The sequence below is a fragment of the Macrobrachium nipponense genome, chromosome 2, assembly GCF_015104395.2.
Source record: "Macrobrachium nipponense isolate FS-2020 chromosome 2, ASM1510439v2, whole genome shotgun sequence".
Classification (NCBI taxonomy): Eukaryota; Metazoa; Arthropoda; class Malacostraca; order Decapoda; family Palaemonidae; genus Macrobrachium; species Macrobrachium nipponense.
Window position 1 is genome coordinate 124215873 of NC_087201.1, and position 22409 is coordinate 124238281.

General features: G+C 35.6%; 3 protein-coding genes across 3 annotated transcripts in view; 1 reads left to right on the forward strand and 2 right to left on the reverse strand.

Annotated features, from left to right (window-relative positions):
• LOC135221301 (uncharacterized) overlaps positions 1-22409 on the reverse strand; it is a 146837-nt gene that overhangs the window by 98499 nt on the left and 25929 nt on the right. The gene's annotated exons all lie outside the window — the stretch shown is intronic.
• On the reverse strand, positions 572-18773 carry LOC135220963 (C-signal-like). Its single transcript, XM_064258632.1, has 5 exons — positions 18479-18773; positions 13580-13631; positions 10790-10998; positions 10236-10382; positions 572-1144 (listed from the first exon to the last, which is right to left on the reverse strand). Exons 1-5 carry the CDS (start codon positions 18608-18610, stop codon positions 920-922), a joined length of 765 nt encoding a protein of 254 aa, XP_064114702.1. The 5' UTR covers positions 18611-18773; the 3' UTR covers positions 572-919.
• The window catches only part of LOC135221303 (uncharacterized), a 70685-nt gene continuing 67777 nt past the window's right edge, over positions 19502-22409 (forward strand). The window contains exon 1 of the mRNA XM_064259110.1: positions 19502-19688. Coding sequence (XP_064115180.1) covers positions 19641-19688 — 48 coding nt within the window. The 5' untranslated portion in view covers positions 19502-19640. The remainder of the gene's footprint in view (positions 19689-22409) is intronic.

Below are 22409 nucleotides of genomic sequence, written 5' to 3' on the forward strand. Positions count from 1 at the left end.
TTTCTGAACAGGGAGGAGGTTAAGGTTGGACAGTATGTCTACTCACACTTTGCAGATTTTGAGTACCTGACATCAGGTGAGGTGAAATTTTCATGTCAAGCTCTGCACCTTAGGCTAGGCAAGTAAAGAAGCGTTTTCTGTCTCATTCAAACCATGATGCCAAATTTAGCAACGAATGCCATGGAACATCCCATGGTTAGACCACTTCAACATAACCCTTCACCATTTTAGCATATCTAAGATGTATGACCGAATTTTATTATTTTTCTTTATCACTGATTTATCATTGTTTTTAAAACACCATCCTCAGATGACAAGATTCCTTCCGGACCCAAGGCCCTATTTCTTAGCTATGGAAAGGTTAAATTCTAAACTTAATTTTACTACTTATAAGATCAAAGGCTGAATTTTCCTTCACAGGTACTGACTTCAACCATATTGGCCTAATACGGCTGAATCCATGGGTATTGTATAATGAGAAATTTTGAGTCCTAACATGCAAAACTAGACGACCCAACTATTTTATTTTGGTAGCGCACTGAAATATAAAAGGATAAGCTAAATAACCAAATTTTTAAAATCACTATATTGCATCTATATTTCATTATTGTCTCAAAATAATGAACTTGCCTCTAGTACAATAGATCAACAGATTCATATCCCCTGGATATTAATTGAAAATAATTAAGTTAAATATATACCATTTGTGATTTTTCCATATCAAATTAATTATAATTGCTAATTCATTGTGCAGTTATAAGAAAATGTAAAAATATAAAAAAGTTAATACATATTTAATTTCACATACATGTAGTGCAGATGCACCAAAAAGTTCTTAAAAGTCCCATGCTTATGATAAATTAATGTGATTCTTAATTCTTTTTGAACATATACTATACAGTACTACGTACTAAGAAAATCACCAAGGAAGAATATCTCCTGTGTAAGAAACCAATAAACCATTGTGCCTTTCTGATAAAGTTGGTAGCACTTGAAACATTGAGGCTACACTATCTTCTGCACTAATCATAGCTGCTGATGTCCCCATGTCAGTCTGGACCCAACCTGGATGCAAGGCAACGAAAAACATCCCCTCTTTGCCGAAGTCCTCAGCCAAGGCTTTAGTAATCATGTTTAATGCGGCCTGAAATGAAATCAGTACAATTTAGTACAATTAAACATATACATTTCACCAAACACATTTAATAACAAAAGTACCCTGTAGTGGGGTGGTGTAATCAGTGCACCTCATGGTGTGCACTGTAGACATTGCTGAAGGTTTTTTGCAGTGTCCCTTCGGCCCCTAGCTGCAATCTATCATTCATTTTACTATTCCTCTGCTCATAATTTCTTTCTTCCATCTTAATTTTCCACCTACTTCTAACAATATTGTTTCATGGTGCAACTGTGAGGTTTTTCCTCCTGTTATATCTTTAAAACTTTTTTCCTCTCAATTTCCCTTTCAGCGCTGAATGACCTCATAGGTCACAGTGCTTGGCCTTTGGCCTAAATTTTATGTTCCATTCCATTCAAGTAACAAAAGTAATTCAACATGCCAGTTCAAAGCCCACTGCACCTGACAGTGGTGTCATGTTGAGATATGACCTCTTTACACATGTGAATAAATGGAAAGAACCAAAGTCCTGTAACAGAGATTCAGAAAGCTTTTAACTGAAATATCTGTCATTACTACAAAACTGATAGCTAATAATTTATAAATATCCTTGCTTATTGTGGTAATGAAAGTGACTGCTCTACTAATACATGCTTTCTTATCCAGCAACTATCAATAGGACATCATATAGATTCATTTACAAGAAAGGAAACGGTTTAATATTGAACTAAGTTGTCTTCTTTCGGTTATGGCACATTTTTTATTCCTCTTTACATTCGGCTATGGCACATTCATTTATTGCTCTCCCCATTTGGCTATGGCACATTCTTCAATTGTTCTTTTAATATGGCTATGGCATATTCTATTGCTTTCTCCATTCAGCAATGGCACACTTTTCTCTTGCGCTCTCAGTTCGGTTATGGCACATTCATCTGTTGCTCTCTCCATTTGGTTATAACACATTCATCTTTGCTGTCTCCAATTGATTAAGGTACATTCATCTATCATGCTCTCAATTCGGCAATGGCACATTTTGTACTGCTCTCCATTTGGTTATGGCACATTCATTTATTGCTGTTTCCATTCGGCTTTGGCACATTCATCTATTGCTCTTAACAGTCGGTTATGGCATATTCTTCTGTTACTCTCCATTCAGCAATGGCAAATTCTTCTATTGCTCTCCATTTGGTTATGGCACATTTTTTTATTGCTCTCTCCATTGGGTTATGGCACATTCATCCATTGTTTTCTCCATTTGGTAATGTCACATTCTTCTATTGCTCTTTCCATTCGGCTGTGGAACATACTTCTATTGTTCTCTCATTCGGTTATGACACATTCATCTATTGCGCTCTCCATTTGGTTATGGCAAAATCTTCTATTGCTCTCTCCTTTTGACCATGGAACATTCTTCTATTGTTCTCTCTATTCTGTTACCTCACTTTCATCTATTGCTTTCTCCATTCTGTTATGACACGTTCTTCCATTGCTCTCTCCTTTTGGCTAGGGCACATTCTTATATTACTTTCACCATTTGGCAATGCCACATTCTTCTGTTGCTCTCTCTATTCAGCTATGGCTCATTCTTGTGTTGCCTCTCCATTTGACAATGGCACATTCTTCTATTGCTCTCTCTCCATTTGGTTATGGCACATTCTTCTATTGCTCTTTTTACTTGGCTATGGGACAGTCTTCTATTGCTCTCTAGACTTAGTTATAGCACATTCATCTATTGGTCTCTCCTTTCGGTTATGGCACATTCCCTCAGAAATGTCATTTAGACAAATAAAAGAACAGGAGGGGTTAATTGAAACCACTACAAAAAATCAATCCGAAAATTATTTAACCATAAAGAACATATACAATATAAAAGTAACGATAAGAAAGCATGATAATATGAACAGTGTACAGGGTACTGTAGTACTTCCTAAAAGTGAAGAGCCAATAGAAAAATATTATGCTGGATTCCCTTAAAAAAAGGTACAACAATGTGCAAGATTGTGAAGTATACAGTGTAGCCAGTAGACAAAGTAATGAAAAGACATTGAAAATAGCAAAAATAAAATTTGAAGGCCAAGGATTGCCTTTCAAAATTAAAATCATGGGCCAAAACAGAGAACTGAGACCTTATGTTCCAAAACCACTACGGTGCCAAAACTGCAGTAAATATGGGCATACATGGAAAAATTGCAGAAATATATCGATTTGTGTGTATTGTGGATCTGACAAACATACCACACAGTGGAAGTGTGGTGAACCAAAATGTGTAAACTGTGGCCAAAATCACCATGCTAGGTCTAAGAGTGTATGTATTATATATACAATACAGAATTGAAATTACTAAAGGAGAGATCAGGAATGCCAACAAGAGAAGCCAAACTAGAGTTGAGAGTTAGGCCCCGTCCACACGGCCGAGCTTTGCTCTAAGAACTTTGTTCGATGTGACGTCAGAAGCGGAGAAACTTCGGCAAAGTTCTGACTTTTCTCGCTGTTTCTCCGCTTCCGACGTCACATTGGACAAAGCTCGACTGTGTGGGCAGGGCCTTAGAGGAATGCATAATCCTGCTAGGAAGCAAATGTTCTCTACTGCAATTAGCTCAAGGAATGAAACAAAAATGGAAGTAAGCAAAAAACCCCTAATAGATAAATCAAAAGAAAAAATAACTTTACAAGAAACTAATATAGCAAGAAACCAAGAAACTTGTGCAACTGTGAGTTGAAATTCATTTGAGATATTGGAGGAAATAGAAACACATGAGAATGATACATGTATCACTGAAACATTACAAGATAATTATAATGGGGTGGAAGCTAAAGATAAAAAGAGACTTTTAGAGAGAACTCCACCCAAAACCAAAAAGCCAACAATTATTAGAGAGGTATCTGTTAAAACAAAGACCAAGGATACGCAAAAAGTGCACAGACCAGAAAATGATAAGAACATACCCTTGTCTCCCAAAGAAATAATAAAAGAAATAGATGGAAATACCCAGAGCAATAAAGAAATAGTAGAGGAGAACACCACAATAAAGAAATAGTAGAGGAGAACACCATAGACAAAAATGAGTATATGAAGGGAGAAGAGATTACTCCCTCACCAGTAATTGGTGCACTAAAAGTAAATGAAAAAAGGAGGACACAAAAACACATGTGGATGTAATGAATGTTTCATCGAATTATGCAACCAAAACAGAAACATAACAAAAGACAGTTTAACAAACACTATATGAAATTTTATAAAATATAGAAGTAAAGAAACCACTAGTCTAGAGACTCACAAAAAAAGGCTGTATGTGCATTGGACACCTAATGTCTTATAAGGAAAAGCAAATAAATGTAACTAAAATTTTAGAAAAAATGCAAATAGATAAACCACAGCAAGAAAGTAATGCTTGAACACACTTAACATAATATTTTAAATAATTATATAATACAATGGAACATAAATGGTCTCCAGACCAGATTACATTTGAGCGAATTACAACGCTTACTGAAAGAATACGAAACAATGATATTATGTTTACAACAAGTCAATAAAACAATATCAACAATCAGTAAATATACCTAAGTATCTACATCTAGAGAAGAAGAAGGAAATTTAGGTACTGTTATATATGTACATAACAAAGTATGTTATGACAAGGTACCTGTAAACTTTGCTGACTTGCAAATATCAAGCATCAAAATACGAATAAAAACTATAATTATGTAATTTATAACATATACAACCAACCTAACAAAAATTGTGACATAGAAAAACTTAAGGATTTGTTTGGCAATGCCAGAGAACCTACATTGATAGTAGGGGATTTTAATGCTCACAACCCGATATGGGACTGTAACTGTACAATCTCAAATAGAGCAGGGAGTAAAATTGAAGAGTTCATGGAGTCAAACGACATGTGCTGTATAAATAATGACGAAATTAGTACATATTTTCCGAAAACACATGGAACATTTTCTTCAGTAGACCTAACTCTTTGTACAACAAATGTAGCTGACAGAATTGATTGGAATAGAGTTGATGACTTGCACACCAGTGATCATTTCCCAATATTAATATCCTTATTGCATAATAATCCTGAAAAACATGTTCCTCATTATAATAAAGCAGATTGGGGGAAATATGAAATGCACACAAGAAATATCCAACCATTTGAATATATAAAAGACCATAAAGAAACTAACTAAATTCTTGTTGATTTCATTAAAAAGCTGCTGATCAAGCAATATCAAAGTCAAAGCCCCATCCAACAAAGCACAAAGTCCAAAGGTGGTCTGATAAACTAACAGAATTAATTAATATAAAACACTCAATAGTGAGACAACTAGATAATTTAAATAGAAAGTTCAGTAAAATAAATAAAACATTACCAATATTACAAGGAAATTTTACAAAAAATTACTATATTATTACTAGAAATTGATAAATTAAAGCCTATATACAACAAAATATCTGCAAAATTTAAAAAGGAAGTAATTCAAGGAAGAATAATTTCATGGAGGAAATATGTATCAGATCTCTCTAATAATACCCCCATACAAAAAATATGGGAAAAATTCAAAAAAATTAATGGTACCCAAGTTAAACCACCTAGACATGCCATATTGAAAGATGGAAAAAGAATACTTTATCCAAAAGAAATAAGTAATATAATAGGAGAAAACTTAACAAATGTAAGTAGCGATAAAAATTTAGATGAAGACTTGCACAAAGAAAAATAATGAAGAACTAATAACAATGAATTTCGAAACACAAGAAGATATATATTATAAAAGAAAATTTAATATGGAAGAGTTGGAATATGCTCTCTCGAACAGCAATAAGTCTGCTCCTGGAGGTGACAATATTTGCTTTGAGATGATAGACCACTTAGCACCTATGTCAAAGTCACACTAGTTACAATTTTATAATCATTTATGGCTTAGAAATTTATTTCCTGATGAATGGCGTAAAGCTATAATAATTCCTATCCCCAAACCTGGAAAGGATCCTAGCAATGTTAATACTTACAGACCAATATCTCTAACAACTTGCTTATGCAAATTACTTGAAAAGATGGTGAATGCTCGACTAACATGGCACATTCGAGAAAAAAAATTTTTAAATTCCACCCAATTTGGGTCACAGTGTAACAGGTCTACATTAGATTCTCTCTCTATCCTAGAAGACCTTATACGCAGAGGGTTTGAACGAAAACAGATAACTGCGGCAGTCTTTTTTGACATAGAAAAGGCTTATGACACTACATGGAGGTATCCTATATTAAAAGCATCACAAAACAACAACGTCCATGGAGATTTACCCATTATCATCCAAAGTTTTCTAACAAATCGAAGTTTTCAGGTGAAAATTGATGATGCTTTGTCCAGAAGATTCCCACTTGAAAATGGTGTTCCACAAGGAAGTGTCCTTAGTGGCACACTATTTACCTTAGCAATTAATGAAATTAGTAAAAATCTACCCACCGGAATTAAAAGCAACCTTTATATGGATGATTTTGCCATATATATTATTCACCATCTGCATTAAACATGCAGAGCGCATCATTAGCAAATCTATAATAAAAATAGATGAATGGACCTCATCTGTAGGATTTAGATTGTCCATAAATAAGACTCAAGCAGTCATGTTTTATAAAGATAAAAGATGGAAGAAAGGTGAAGAAATAGATTTGAAAATCATAAATCAAAGTATACAAATTGGCCAAACTGCAAAATTTTTAGGATTAGTATGTGATACGCACTTGAACTGGAATGCCCAAATAACATAGGTGAAATCAAAATGTAAAAGGGCATTGAATCTAATTAGAAAGTTACCAAACACTAATTGGGTAGCTGATTGACAAACCCTTACATTACTATAGAAAGCAACAGTGCTGTCTATCACTGACTACGAAAGTGAAATATACGGCTCGGCTTCAAACACAGTACTGAAAATGTTGGACTCAGTTCATAATGAAGGACTTAGAATATGTACAGGAGCTTTTAAATCATCACCAAACTCTTCTTTACAGGTTGAATGTGGTGAACTACCTCTCTCTCTATAGAGAGAGAGTTAGTAACGATGAAAAGTGCCCTAAGAATTCAGTCATGTGATTCACCAACCAAAAAATTATTTGAACCAAGGGATGTATTTATTAACAATCATTCACCACCTTTTCCAATTAGATCAAGAAGATTGTTTGAGTCATTGAATATAAATATCCAACTACCTCCAATAGTAAAACTACCTCCTCGTTGGATTATGAATAAAATAAAAAATTGCACAAAATTAAAATATCTATCAAAAAAGCATTCCTATACCCCAGAGCATCAGAGACAACATACAATAGAGCATATAAGCCGAAAAGGTCCACATTATGCAATATATGCAGATGGATCCAAATCAGAATACGGAGTGGGATATGCTGCAGCGTCCCAGGATAAAACATATCAGTTCTCTCTCTCCAATCATGCCTCAGTATTTACAGCAGAGTTATGTGCAATAACATTGGCCATAAAAATAATCAAAGAACAGTCCTTTAACAATTTTGTGATTTATAGCGACTCTAGAAGCGGTATAGAAGCCTTTAAAAGTTATAATCCCAAAAACAATCATTGTAAATAAATGGCAAAATATATGGAACGAAGAACCTGAAAGTAATAAACTAAAACAAATAAAACCTGACGTTACGAAATGGAGCTCCACATATCAGAGAGAGAACACACAAGTAATCCTGACACGTCTACGTATAGACCACACTCGTCTGACACATGGGCACTTAATGAGCAGCCCACGTGACCCTGCTCCGGAATGCTCAGAGAGCAAGGTATTGATAACTGTCATACATGTATTGTGTGATTGTCCAAAGTATGACCAGCAGAGACTGTCAACTTTTGGAAGTAAAGTAATAAAAGAAATTTTGTCAGAATCTTTCACATTTTCAGTGGTTCCAATTATAGCGTTTCTAAGAAACTGATTTAATTAATAAAATATAAAAATAAGTATATATACAAAAACCTCAGAGCAATTAATGAATTTTAGATAAAATGTTTAAGTTTCTTGACTTTTTGTTAATTTTAATAACCTTTTTAGTATGTATGGAAACGTGAGTAAATGTATTTATTGCCTGTTTGTGTTTTAGTGTGAAAGTCTCTGCCTCTCTGCAGTTTTTTTTACTTAATTTTAATTTATTGTTTATTATACTATATGACCTATTTGGTCCCAGTTCCTGGCCTTTGGCCTAGACCTGGGGTTTTATCAAATCCTTCGGGCCAGCCATTTGACAGCTGAAAATCAGCTCAGTGGTCTGGTTAAACTATTCTTATAATAATAATAATATGGCACATTCCTCAATTGCTCTCTCCTTTAGGCTATGTCACATTCTTCTTTGCTCTACATTTAGTTATGGCACATTCATCTATAGCTCTCTCCATTCAGTTATGGCACAATCCTCAACTGCTCTCTCCTTTTGGCTATGTTACATTCTTCTGTTGCGCTCTCCATTTGGCTATGACACATTCTTCCACTCTATGTGGCACATTATTCTATTGCTCTCTCCATTTGGCTATGGAACATTCTTCCATTTTCTACATTCGGATTATGGCACGTTCTTCTGTTACTCTCTCCATTCCGTTTGGGTTTATTCTTCTATTGCTCTAAACAGAGGAAAATATTTGGAAATGCAAATTGTGAGTTCAGTTGTTCATGGAAGAACTCTTCCTCATTTAACTCATTACACTGAAGCTGTGACAAGTTGCATAGTTTACAGATTAAATAATTATGGTAAGACCTTACTCTACGCAAACAGCACGCTATCGTGAGAGCTCACAGAAATAATATGAATTATATTTGAACACCCCACTTTAACTGTTTTTGCCATTGGTACTGGATTGAAAACTAACTTTAATTTTTGTTGGGGTTTGAGGTACTTTTTAAATTATGATTAGATGAATTTGATGTTGAAGGAATTGAGATAAAGTTGTATTATACTATGAGAATTTCTGGGTTTTCGACAATAAGTTTTTGAGGGAACTTTCCTAAATTGTACCAACCCTGATACCATTTTTATTTCCAACATGAAGTCCATTTCTTGATATAATGACTTCAAAGAAAAAAAAGTCAAAGCGACATCAATACTTTACCTGCCGTGTCGAAGGTGAACTCTATGAAGAACACTTATTACATATACACAGAAATCTCATCAGCAAAATGCCGAACCTCCTCACACACATCTCACTGCGCTCTCCCACTTCTTGGTTGTTAAGACCCTTTGTTCCAATACCTCTTCCATTCTATCTATCCAGTCCTTGCTACGTCTTCCTCTCCCCACATTTACTCACTCATTTCATCAGCTTTTAGTCCTGCATTCTCATCGAATGCCTAAGATGTGTAAAAGTACTAAATACTATCTCTTCTATTATCTCCATATACAGTATACACACACACACACACACACACACACACACACACACACACATATATATATATATATATATATATATATATATATGTGTGTGTGTGTGTGTGTGTGTGTGTGTGTGTGTGTGTGTGTGTGTGTAGAAATTGTAGACCAGTGATAGAGCACTGCACTGTCATTTGCAATGTCTGTAGTTCAATCCCGGCTTCACCTCCCACTATACTCGTTTTTTTTCCATCTGTCCACCCGCCTGTGGTGTTTGCGTATAGTAACACTGCGTCCCTGGCTTTAGATAGTTACATTCAGCTTACATTCAACAATTATAACAATATCCAATTTCGAATTTTAACGGTGTAATTCGCATACAGTAAATTATTACAACACTTTTCAGTTGCAAATGTACACCCAGATATGCTTTTATTTACCTAAAGCTTACACAGTGTAATTATCTAAAGCCCGGGGCGCAGTGTTACCATACGCAAACACCAGAGGCGGTTGGACAGATGGAAAAAACAGAGTATAGACGATCCATCTGTGAAAGGTTACCAACATCAGCTGGGGTCAGGAAAACGGCATGAGGAAAGCCTAGAGGATTGCTTAGATTCACCGAAGACAACAAGTTACTTTAAGATTCCTTACCAAGCGTAGTACATAGCAAACATCAAACGAAAAGCTCGAGAATTACAGTAGTAATCTTTAAATACAGTTCAGGTACTAACCTTGCTAGCCCGGTAGCCATAAATATCGGGGTTACCGGTAAAACCTCCCATGGAAGCGAGTATGGAAGACATGTTAACAACGGCGGCTCTCGAAACACTCATCTGGCCTCCAACATTCGCCGCCTCCTTCAGCAGAGGCAAAAGCGCCTGAGGAGGATTGACACGCATCTTAATATCTTTGAAATTATACGGTAGAAATGTGTAACACATTGACATTAAAATAATCTTGCTATGATGACCATCATTTTTTTCACAGAAAAGTTACGATACACACCCTCTGGTGTTTAGCTATTTCCAAAGTATTGAACTCTACATATAATAATAATAATAATAATAATAATAATAATAATAATAATAATAATAATAATATACACAACTAATTAACAGTAAGTATAAAAGTGCTTTTTATTCTAAGTTTCCAGGCTGTACGAAGCGTCTTGGCCGCTATCATAGCAAGATTTTATTGTTAGGACTGAGGTTCTCATTTTGCCCATTAACTCATCACTCGCTTTTCGAGACAGTATGCAACAAAATCGTATCCTACGAGTGTTCACCTTAATTAAAAACAAAGGAGCAGTAGTGTTAGCCTCAAGGACATCTTGGAAGACTTTAACCTCTAAATTCTGCAAAGGAATACCGAATATCTGGGAGGGACATTTTTCTAAAACTCCGGCGTTATTGATTAGGAGATTCAACCCTTTGTCACCCACTGCCGCCTTCACTTCGTCTACGATGCGCGGCAAGGAACTATAATCCGTAACATCTGTGGAAAGAGAAGGAATACTATGAAATATTAGAATAAAATAAAAACCACTATGGGCATCACACTCTTCTGCGACAATGCTTGTCAGTTAACAATGAATCCAGAAATGACGGTCATCAAAACACGAAAAATGTCTACTGATGAACTGAAGGTGTACTCATTGGAACCTAAAGCAACATAATAAAAGTCGATTTACATGAGTGTAAGTTAATATGATGTGAGCTTGGCATTAATGAAATTGCAACGCGGAAGTAAAAGACGTCTTACTTGCCTGACTGCGTGTTTCCATGTATCTCTGGTTGGCTATACTCAGATAAAACAGCTTATTTATAAGAAGAAATCATATCTGGACACTTAAAAGCAAGAACTCACATCAAATCACAACATTCACAGGTCATAACGGTAAGTATATTAGGCTGCAATGCCAACCACAACAATTTCTAGGGCTGCAACAACATACCCATTTCTGGGATTATACTGTAATTAGGACTATTTATTCATGAAGCTTCAGCTACTCCGTCGGTGCTAAACAAATGATAACCCGTCATCATTTATATCCAATGGTAAAAAAAATAATTGTAAAGGTTCCGATGATTATTAAGTCATGTCATTACTTAAACAGATATGAACCATAATGCACACATGCCCTTAAAACAGATTAACAATATTTTGTTATAAACGTCATTGTGTTCTCATGGGCTGAATAAATATAATTCAAAAGTGAAATTAGCAATACCTGCATTCGAAGATATTTGCACTAAACCAAATGATATGACGAAACCAGAAAAAAAACATGGAATGACATTCACTTTTTCTTAATGATATTCAAGTCACGCGCAAGGAATAATCCACGCCGTGTGACCACTGATGTGAAAAGGTAAGGGGAAGAGGCAAGATAAAGATTCTGACAATGGCTAATAATGACTCGGCATTTCTCGTTTACTACGAGCTTAAACTATCTGTTGGGAAATAGCAACTTTATTCTTCATTTCATTCAGTCTGTCACGGAACCACAACTCAAACAGTTTCGGCCTTTGAAACACTGACGTGTGTACAAGAAATTGTGGATGCATATATATATATATTACACTGACGTGAATACGAGAAACTGTATGCACATGCAAGCAATATGCCATATAGGTTTATCCATAGATGTATCTACCAAGAACTGACATAAACAGTACAATAAAACCTAGGTCTACGTCATCATCATCATTTATTATCATCGTTAACGTTTCAGAATGGCTTTGACGTCGACTCTGAATTCTTATGCATTCCAAGACCTCAACCATTCCCTCCAGCATCCAGCCACTTCCATAATATCTACCTCATCGCTAAAGGTCTTTCTCGGCCACTCCCAGCTCATCAATCTTGGCATTGTGTAGTCTCACCCGCAGATATACTACTCTCAATCTGCATTATTTTCCTTAGCTTGCTAGGTCGTAATTTTTGTTTTGTCTGTTTACTAATGAAAAAATTTTATTCATTAACATTCGAACAAACTCCCCTGTATACCGTGCCAACTAATTGAGTTCTACCAAGGCAACAAGTTTTACCTCATCTACGATTTGTTCATAGCCATAAATAACTTGGTTTCTCCGTATCTTCAACATCTGATCTTAAGAAAGTCGTGCGCTGGAAAAATCTTGCTTCAATAATAATAATAATAATAATAATAATAATAATAATAATAATAATAATAATAATAATAATAATATATTGGAAGGAGACCGTCTTTCAAACAAGTAGTTATTAGAAAAATAGAGAAGACTATTTACAAGTTCAATTCAGCTGATGCAGTAGTATCTTTCAGTAATAATATATAATAATAATAATTCGTGAACAGACTATCAACTGTAGGATTACACAAATATTTTGCACATTCTGCCATCAAAAAAAGAATTCTGAAGCATTATGGTTAATACACACACACACACACACACACACACACACAGAGTAAAAGTAAGACAGAACAAAATTTAAGAAAACTTTATAAAACATAAGAATGTATTAAAAACTTGTGAAAATTAATAAACATTCCCTTTCCAGTCAATGAAACCAAAACGAAAACAATTAAATTACCGTAGCTTGAGTGTGTGTATGCGCGCACGCGACTATGCGGAGAGGGAGGGGAGAGATAAAACTAATTTATAAATAGCCATGATATAATCGTATTGATTATTGGATACTACAATTTTCTAACCCATAAAAATCTGGCTGCCATAGTCAAAAGCAGCTGCAACAAAGAAATTATATGGTACATCATCTGACAAAAGGCACTGATCGTAAATGTTTCCTTCTTAATCATAGCCGATTGAATGTAGAGCGGTTTCGAGTGATGTCTTTGATTCAAATCTAATAATCATCATACAACAATTCTCAAGAGGCACATGGCATGACCGCAATAGGGAGAATCAGTAAAATCATACACTAAGAACACTATAAGAAATATACTAAAAAAAAAAAATCTGAAATTACTCTTTGAATTAATTACATACGATTATGCAAGGTTTAGAGGCGGCGGTGGTGTAGCTCTAATCCAAGAAAGTCGACAAGGGAAAAAATATGCATGATGACTCACCAAACTGGATTACCTTCAGCATCGGAAATTTTTTCGCTAGTTCCAAGAGTTCCTGCAAAGAAAGATACAAAACTTGATAATGTGTATTTAAGAACTTGCTTCGAAAGTGATGACAGTATTAGAGAGAAAAAATGTTTCGTCTTGAACTCTGAAGCGAGGCTATTTGTGCTGTATTTTGCTTTTGCGTATCATACTTTTATTTTGGTGTAATACTGAGAGAGGAAGTGAGAATAGGGAAGGAACAGTTAGGATTTATGGAGGGAAGCGGCACAACGGATGTACTATTTTGCATAAGGCAGCTGATGGAGAAATTCGGAGAAAAACAACGAGACCTGCGTCTGGTATTCGTAGACCTTGAAAAGGCCTATGACAGAGTGCCAAGAAAAGAAATATGGAGATGTTTGAGGGAGAAGATGGTGCCGGAAAAGTATGTCAGAATCATTTAGATGTACAGTAATGTATATACTAGAGTGAGAAGCAGGATTGGAGAGACAGGTGGATTTAAGATAGGAGATGGATTACACCAGGGGTCGGCACTTAGCCCATTCATCTCCAGCATGGTGCAAATTATAAGCAGATGGCATTGTGTTGTGTTCAGAGGAGAGGGAGGAGTTGGAGGGGAGGTTGGAGAGGTGGAGAGTAGCACTTGAGGAGAGAGGAATGAGAATAAGCAGATAAAAACCGAATATATGTGTTCCAGTACTACTGAGGATGGTGGAAATAGCATAAGATTGAGTGGGGAAGAAATAGAGTACAGAAGTTCAAGTGCTTGGGTCCATATTAGAGGACAGTGGAAGCATGGACCAAGAAGTGAGACACCGAATTCAGGCAGGATGGAATAACTGGAGGTCTGCATCAGAGGTCCTCTGTGACAAGAAGGTTCCTCTGAAATTGAAGGGAAGGTTTCATAGGACGGTGGTCAGACCAGCAATTTTATATGGAACAGAAACAGCAAGTATGAGGAAAACGGAGGAGAAAAAGATGGATGTAGCAGAAATGAGAATGTTGAGATGGATGTTGGGAGTAACAAGGGAAGATAGGATTAGAAATGAGTATATAAAAGGATCGACAAAGATAGCTGAAATATCAAAGGAAATACAGGAGGGAAGGCTTCGATGGTACGGACAACTGTTTTGAAGAGAGGAACATCATGTTGGAAGGCATACGATGGAAATGGAAGTGCGGGTAGAAGGAAGAAGGGAAGACCAAGAAATAGATGGCGTGATTGTTTAGGGGAAGATATGGTATGGAAAGGTATTAACGAGAACGATGCACAGACAGAAATCGATGGAGACGACTCATTCATAACGGCGACCCCATATAAAAATGGGCCAAAGCTGGGAAGAAGAAGATTGAATCAAGATAAATGTGATATAAACCTGTGTCCCATAGTAAAGCATAGAGCTTTTCCTTCCAAAATATGCTTTAAAATATCACTAAATATTATAGGGGCAACTGCCCCACCAAGAATCAACTCGCCCCCCTCAACCCCAAGCCAATGAAGTAAGAGCAGTTGTTTTTCCAGTATTCCTACCGAAATTCAAATATTACGTTTCTTATTATGAGATAAACAAACAGAATTGGGAGTATATAATTTTTACTGAAATATCTTACTCACGTGGCTTCAAAAAGCACATAAAATAGCTCAGAATAATAATAATAATAATAATAATAATAATAATAATAATAATAATAATAATAATAATAATAATAAAAACAGCTGATTAGGCTCCGTTCGCTCGCCAATCTCTTTGACCCCCCTTACACGCCCCCCCCCAAAAAAAAAAAAAAAAAAAATCTGAAATGACGCCCCTCTCTCTGGTACCAGGCAATTCTGTCAATGCTGCTGTTGATAAATCTTCGGTGAAGAAAACACTAGGATTAAATCGCTACAACCTGAGCTATAATGTCACTGACAGTTTTTAATGGAGGTTGTTTTCTTGAATGTCCTGGCCATCTTTCAGTGATTGGAAATAAAAAAATACTTTACACATACAGTGAGATGGTAAAGTTATCACAATGATTATTGATTGCTTATGTTGTGAGATTATGGCGTCCATTTGAGATAGCAAACTGTCTGTCTTGTTATGAAGGCTTGTGACACAAAGCGCTGAAGCCACTCTAAGATCGTCAACAACAATATATCCACTAGCTGTGCACACTGGGCTTGGCCGCCATTCTCTTAACACCCGTGAAATCCTTTATATAGCAAATTTGGACGTTGGAAGAATGTCCCACCTACTTTCAATGCTCATAAAACTGATACTGTCTGACTGATGTACTCTGATCTTCTTCACCACTAGCACTACTATACGTATAAACCACCTTGGTCATGCATGATGGCAGTTTTTTTTCTTTTCTTTTCCATCCATATTTCAAAGATTCACTGGAACTTATTTTCCACAAAAACTAGACAATATGCCTTAAAAAAAGGTTAATTACCACTAAATGCTCCTTAACTGTGAGGTTCTTTTCACAAGATTTTAGCCAGACTTTCCCAGCCATTTTAGCTTCTTCACGGAGATGCGGAAAATCAATTTGCTCTGCAAGTTGTAAGCAAATGGTCTCACGTGCTATCAGGCAATGCAGGATTTTTCCCCTCTCTTGTATTTACATCACTGACTCCTTGAATTTAACATCAAACTCTGACCTAAAACTCCCTAATTAAGTTGCTTAACTTTTCCATATAGGTGTCGTTTTAGAATTTTAAAATGAAGGTCTTACTGTTTTCACAGCCATTTTCATGGTTGGAGGGACCCTCAGAACGTTTTTTCCATAAGAGACAGGAGCTAGATTCCTCTGGTAATATGATGTGATGCATCAACAACACCAGAACATCGACTGTTATATTCGTAGTCTTATATATATATATATATATAATATATATTAAATATCTATATATATATATATATATATATATATATATATATATATATATATATATCTATATATATATATATATAATATAATATGATATATATATATATAGATAGATATATATGTGTGTGTGTGTGTGTGTGTGGTTATGTATGTATGTTTGATATCTACCTGGCCAGCTAGGTTTCTCTTAGCAGCGTGCACCAATCACATTACATGACACCTAGCTGTTCTATTTAAGTGGTTTTGTTACCACTGTTTGCTAATTAAAAATGCAGTGGCCACTGCACCTGAATCAATGTTTAAAAAATGATCATTCTTCCTCGTTCTTTGCAAATTTCTGATATGCTCTGTTAAATTTAAGTATGGTGAACCTTGGGAAAGGAAGCACCTTGCCTAAATCTGAATCATAATCCTTTACCCAGAGGTAATTTCCACACTTCGGTCAAACTCTCCTGTACAATTATAAAGCATTGCATCACATTAGATCTGTCACACTTATATTATTGCTAAAATTAAATTTATTAATAGGTTATTTCTTGAGATCTTATTTCAGTACGTCGTAGATAACAGGTATTTTGTACGGTTCTCACTGCCCTATACCCAGTGAGTAACATAATTATTACTCTACATAAGTGACAAAATAAGCCGACAAGGCTTAAAGAAAGTTGCAGTTGATAAGAAAATATATCTGTATTGTGCTCACTTATAAGCATATACATACATATATATATATATATATATATATATATATATATATATATATATATATATGCAGATGATAAGAAAATATATCTGTATTGTGCTCACTTATAAGCATATATATATATATATATATATATATATATATATATATATATATGTATATATATGTGCGTGTGTGTGTGTGTGTGTGTGTGAATAATTACCACATCACCGTGATTCATATAAATCATTCGAGCTACAAATGTCCTTTAATATCTAATTTGCTCTATCTCGGAATTGATATATATTCATATATGTATCGAAGGGGAATTTATTAGTTGATAATAATTTCGTGCCCTCATGGGATCGAACCACCCTCCAGACGACAGGAATGAAACCAGGACGACATTGACATTATTGATTTGGCTAACAGTGAGTCTATAAGTTTATACCGATTCTGACCTTACAAATCACTGTCGAACTCGGTTTTTTCGTAATTAGAATCAATATGAAACCCCCTCTACCATGTTAGCCAATTCGAACGTTTGACGAACGTAGCCATGTTATGAATAATTATCACATCACCGTGATTCATATAAATCATTCGAGCTACAAATGTCCTTTAATATCTAATTCACTCTACCTCTGAATTGATATATTTTCATATATGTACCGAAGGGAAATTTTTTAGTTGATAATAATAATTTAAAGGTATTAGCCACGAAGGAAAGATAAACAACGGACTTTTAGCAAGATCTTTCGACTCGACGTCCTTTACTTAGCTAAAGGACGTCGAGCCGAAAGATCTTGCAGAAACTCCGTTGTTCATCTTTCCTTTGTGGCTTATACCTTTAATTATGGACTTATCACGTTCCAAACTTTCGTAATTCAGTTATACATATACATATACATGCATGCACACACACACACACACACACACACACACACACACACACACATATATATATATATATATATATATATATATATATATATATATATATATATAACTTGATCACGAAGTATACAAAACGTGATGCTATGTATAAATAAAGGTTTTTTTGCCACGAAGGAAAAAAAATGAAAAAGCGAGTTAGCCGAGTAAAGGGTCCGAATAGGACCGAAAGTACTCGGCTAACTCGCTTTTTCATTTTTTTCCTTCGTGGCAAAAAACCTTTATATATATATATATATATATATTATATATATAATATATATATATATAACCCCACACACACACACACACACAAAGCTTTGGAACTGTCTAAACATCAACACTTGCATTCTTTCACAGGTCATCATATGGAAATTAAATCGTTTCAAATAAACTGAACTTACGGTCGCCTTAGCTGGATTTCTACATGTAGCGATCAAAATGTTTGGTGGATTGGTGGAATTAACAAGCTGCCGAACCATCTCCAGTCCAATACCCCGGTTACAGCCGGTAATGAGAATACTTCGAGCCAACATGTCTACAAACGTTAAGCACGAGTCTGCACGACCCAACTGCAATGCAGTTGTACAAAAGAAATAAGTTGCCACTAGACAACGGTGCCAAAATATGCACAACCACCGACTGGCTGATCCATACTAATACCACTTGTGAATAGAATTGTGATATCGCGGTCGCGGTCTGGCATCCTTGCCGTAAAGCCAGCAGTTGCTGTCATCTTTCGGAAGACCAAGAATTGCGAAAATATACGATGAAAAACGATAGTTTAATCAATGTCAATGCTTTACATTGAAATGGGAAGTTTTAGTTTTATTACATTGCATTACATGAAAGCATGTTGCAACCAAATGCAAACATCACTTAAATATCACGTCCGACATCTGCTTATGTATACATTATCGATTATCTAAGATATCTTAGCTAGTTCCTCTAGTCTGAGATGTATGTAGCATGCAATTTAGACCATAAACGTATCTATTTTAATCGAACCAAATTAGGTTAGTGTATCGTTTGTCACATTTAAAATCATAAAAGAAATTCTTTTTACTCTTCCGTTTGGCAGCGCATGACGATTTTTTTTCTCTCCTGTGTACGTCAACTTTAACTTGATTATGACACTCTATGAAATTTTGTCAATTTACTCTGTATATATTGAAGATAAAAAAAATAGTTAAGTGGTTTAAAGAGGAATATCTTTAAAATATAAAGACAAAATTTTCGTAGATAAATTGCACAGTGGATTAAACAGGTAACAGTACATACCTTACTCATTTCGTCTAAAAAAATAAAGAGAGAGGTTGCTAGTGTTTTATGCTATAAATAAATAGATTAAATTAAGTATAACTAAAGAAAAAATTACTGAAAATCGTAATGTTTTTTATTTTATTCTAAAACTGTAAAGTGTAATAATCTTCTATTTATGACATTCCATGGCCAGCTGATAAGTGACAACAGAGAACACGTGTGGTGGATAAAATGGTGACCTTCTATTATCGATAGCACATACATCAAGGACGAGTGTGTTACTCTAGATAAACTTTGGTAACAATGACGGATGAAACTCTGGAAGCAAATGCTTTTTATAAGCATTTGAAGGTAAGCCCACAATTTCTTTTCATACCTAGCCTACTTCTCCGTTGTTGTTTTGATTTGACCAGTTAGGTAGCTACCTAGGCTAACCTTCAGCTACTACCTACCTAGTACCTAGGCTAGGTAATAGGCTAGTTACTACCTAGTAGCTTAGTATAGTAAATATTACCTACTACTAGCCTATATCTCCGCGTATCAGTGCCTTTTTGTGTTAAGTTTTTACCCAGCTTAGTTTAGTCTGTAGTAGATGGAGGTTTAGCTTTCAGAATGTATTCTTTTCCCAGCCCTAACCCAGAAAAAAAGCTGCTTTTGATCAAATCTATAGGGTAAACAACCGCGTGGACTGGCCAACTCACCAACTACCGCTGTTCGGCCACCCTCCGAAAAAGTACTTTTAACATGACCTGACACTGGAGATGGTCATCAGTCACGAGTTGTGGGTGGTGAGAGAAGGAGCTCAAGACTTCTATTCTCCTTTCGAAGTAAGTATTTTCTCCAAAGTTAGAAATTAACGCCATATTTTAAGATTTAAACAGAAGGTAATGAAAAGGGTGGCCAACACAGTGCCCACAACCCCAAAACACTTTCAAAGTTTTTACTTACAACTCCAAATATTTAGAAGATTGACTCCATCTCGATGTTTGCGGAGTCGTTTGTGTCAACAAACTTCCCATTTCCTGTGCTAAATCCGCACACCACTTGTACCCATAGACGCTGGGGCACTTTCATCACAACAATCGTAAACATGTCCCCTTACCAGGACGTTTTTAAGGAAACTACGGTTTTGGTAGAAGACGATGACAAAGCGTGCACTAGATAATCATTTAAATAAATAGTGAAACATCAATATTTTACATATTTATGATGATTAATTTGAAAATATTTGTTATTTAAAAAGTAACTCGATTCTTAACTCAAATTTAAGTAATTATATTTCGGAATTAGACAGTTTTTTCAAGTCCTGTATTATGACGTCACGACATCTTGACTTTCGTACCAATAGTAAATGAATTGCTATACTCAACTTTCTTGCAGAACAATTTACCAGTTATTCATGCAGATTGTTATCAGCTATTCATGTAATTGTCAAGATCGTAATGCGCAAATCACATATCTTTATTATTTACTTTTTGGATATATGAAGATGTTTTACTGCCGGATTACCACTGTAGTGTGACGCAATCGCTTTTGCTCCCTGGGCCTCTTGTCTGTTTTCGCACCATAAGAAATTAATGGGGCCGAATTTGCAATGACCAGAAAGTCGTTAAAAGAGGAAAGTTAGCATTGAGGAGCATATGTTTTGATTGAGAAAAATACAAATTTATACAATATCTAGCTTGTAAAGAATACTTGATTACAAAAAACTTGATTGACAACTAAGCAGCATACCTACTATGTTTTTCAGAGACAGTGCAAGCATGTGTTTTGGCAATATTTCTGTAACGAACACTCGTATCGGAACGAGATTTTGCTATAGTGTATTACACCCAGTGCCGTAATTTATAAGGCTATCGTGAATCACTAATCTCAATAAATAATGACACTTGTCCTTTTATCAAGAGACAAAAACTCCATTATCCAGAAATGGATACGAACACAGCAGTAAAAAGCTCCACCTATCCTCTCCCCCCACCTCCACCTCCACCCCTGTCCTTCTTTCTTCCTTCACCTTCCCTTCTCTCTCTCTCTCTAAGTTGCTTCAGTTTAAACTTATTTTCTATGATTTTTTGTCTATCTAATAATAGTTTACATTGGTGGATATATCTAACGATTCACTTGGTAGTTACCTGCCTATTGACTGATATATTTATACACTGATTCACTCATCTCTCTCTCTCTCTCTCTCTCTCTCTCTGTGGTAGTGGTGCCTACTGTGAATGGTTATTAGAGTGAGAGATATCTGAATGTAAGGTGGAGCAGTAAAACGATAGACACTATGATTTATGGTAAAGCGACTATTATACTTGTGGTGGGTTACCTTCTTCGTAATCCTCATGTGGACTCAGGGTATCAGCAATATACCTAGTACTTGTATTACGAAGGTGAAGAAGATATGGCCACCACAGAACTTAACTGTCGGCACAGTTGCAGAAATTCGTTGTCAGGCAACTTTTCAACTTTTTAGCCATGAAAAAGTCGCCAATTGCCTTCAGATTGGTTTGAATAGGTAACCGGTTATAGTTACTTTGTGTTACAAATAAAATTTGAGCCTTTCTACCCGGCATTCATTAGAGTTAAACCCTTGATTATAGTGATGCACATATAACAGTCGCTTTACCATAAATTATAGTGTCTATCGTTTTACTGCTCCGCCATACATTCACATATCTCTCACTCACTCTAATAACCATTTACAGGTAGGTACCACTACCAGAGAGAGAGAGAGAGAGAGAGAGAGAGAGAGAGAGAGAGAGAGAGATGAGAGCGGATCAATGCATAAATAAATCAGTCCACTGGCATCTAACAACCAACTGGATCATTAGATATATACAGCAATGTATATTATTAGATAAATAGATAGATAGAAAAATTATACAAAATAAGTTTAAACTGAAACAACTTTCAGAGAGAGAGAAGGGAAGTTGAGGGAGGGAAGAAGGACAGGGGTGGCAGTGGAGGGGGGGGGGGGAGAAGGTAGGCAGAGCTTTTTACTGTTGTGTTCATATCCATTTATGGCTAATGGAGTTTTTGCCTCTTGGTACAGGGACAAGTGTCTTTATTCTTTAC

Coding starts and splice junctions, on each gene's coding strand:
- LOC135220963 (XM_064258632.1), bottom strand. CDS start 18,610: ATGTTGGCTCGAAGTATTCTCATTACCGGCTGTAACCGGGGTATTGGA. Junction 13,632..18,478: donor GAAATCCAGCTAAGGCGACC/GTAAGTTCAGTT, acceptor CTTTCTTTGCAG/GAACTCTTGGAACTAGCGAA. Junction 1,145..10,235: donor ATGGCTACCGGGCTAGCAAG/GTTAGTACCTGA, acceptor ATTTCATTTCAG/GCCGCATTAAACATGATTAC.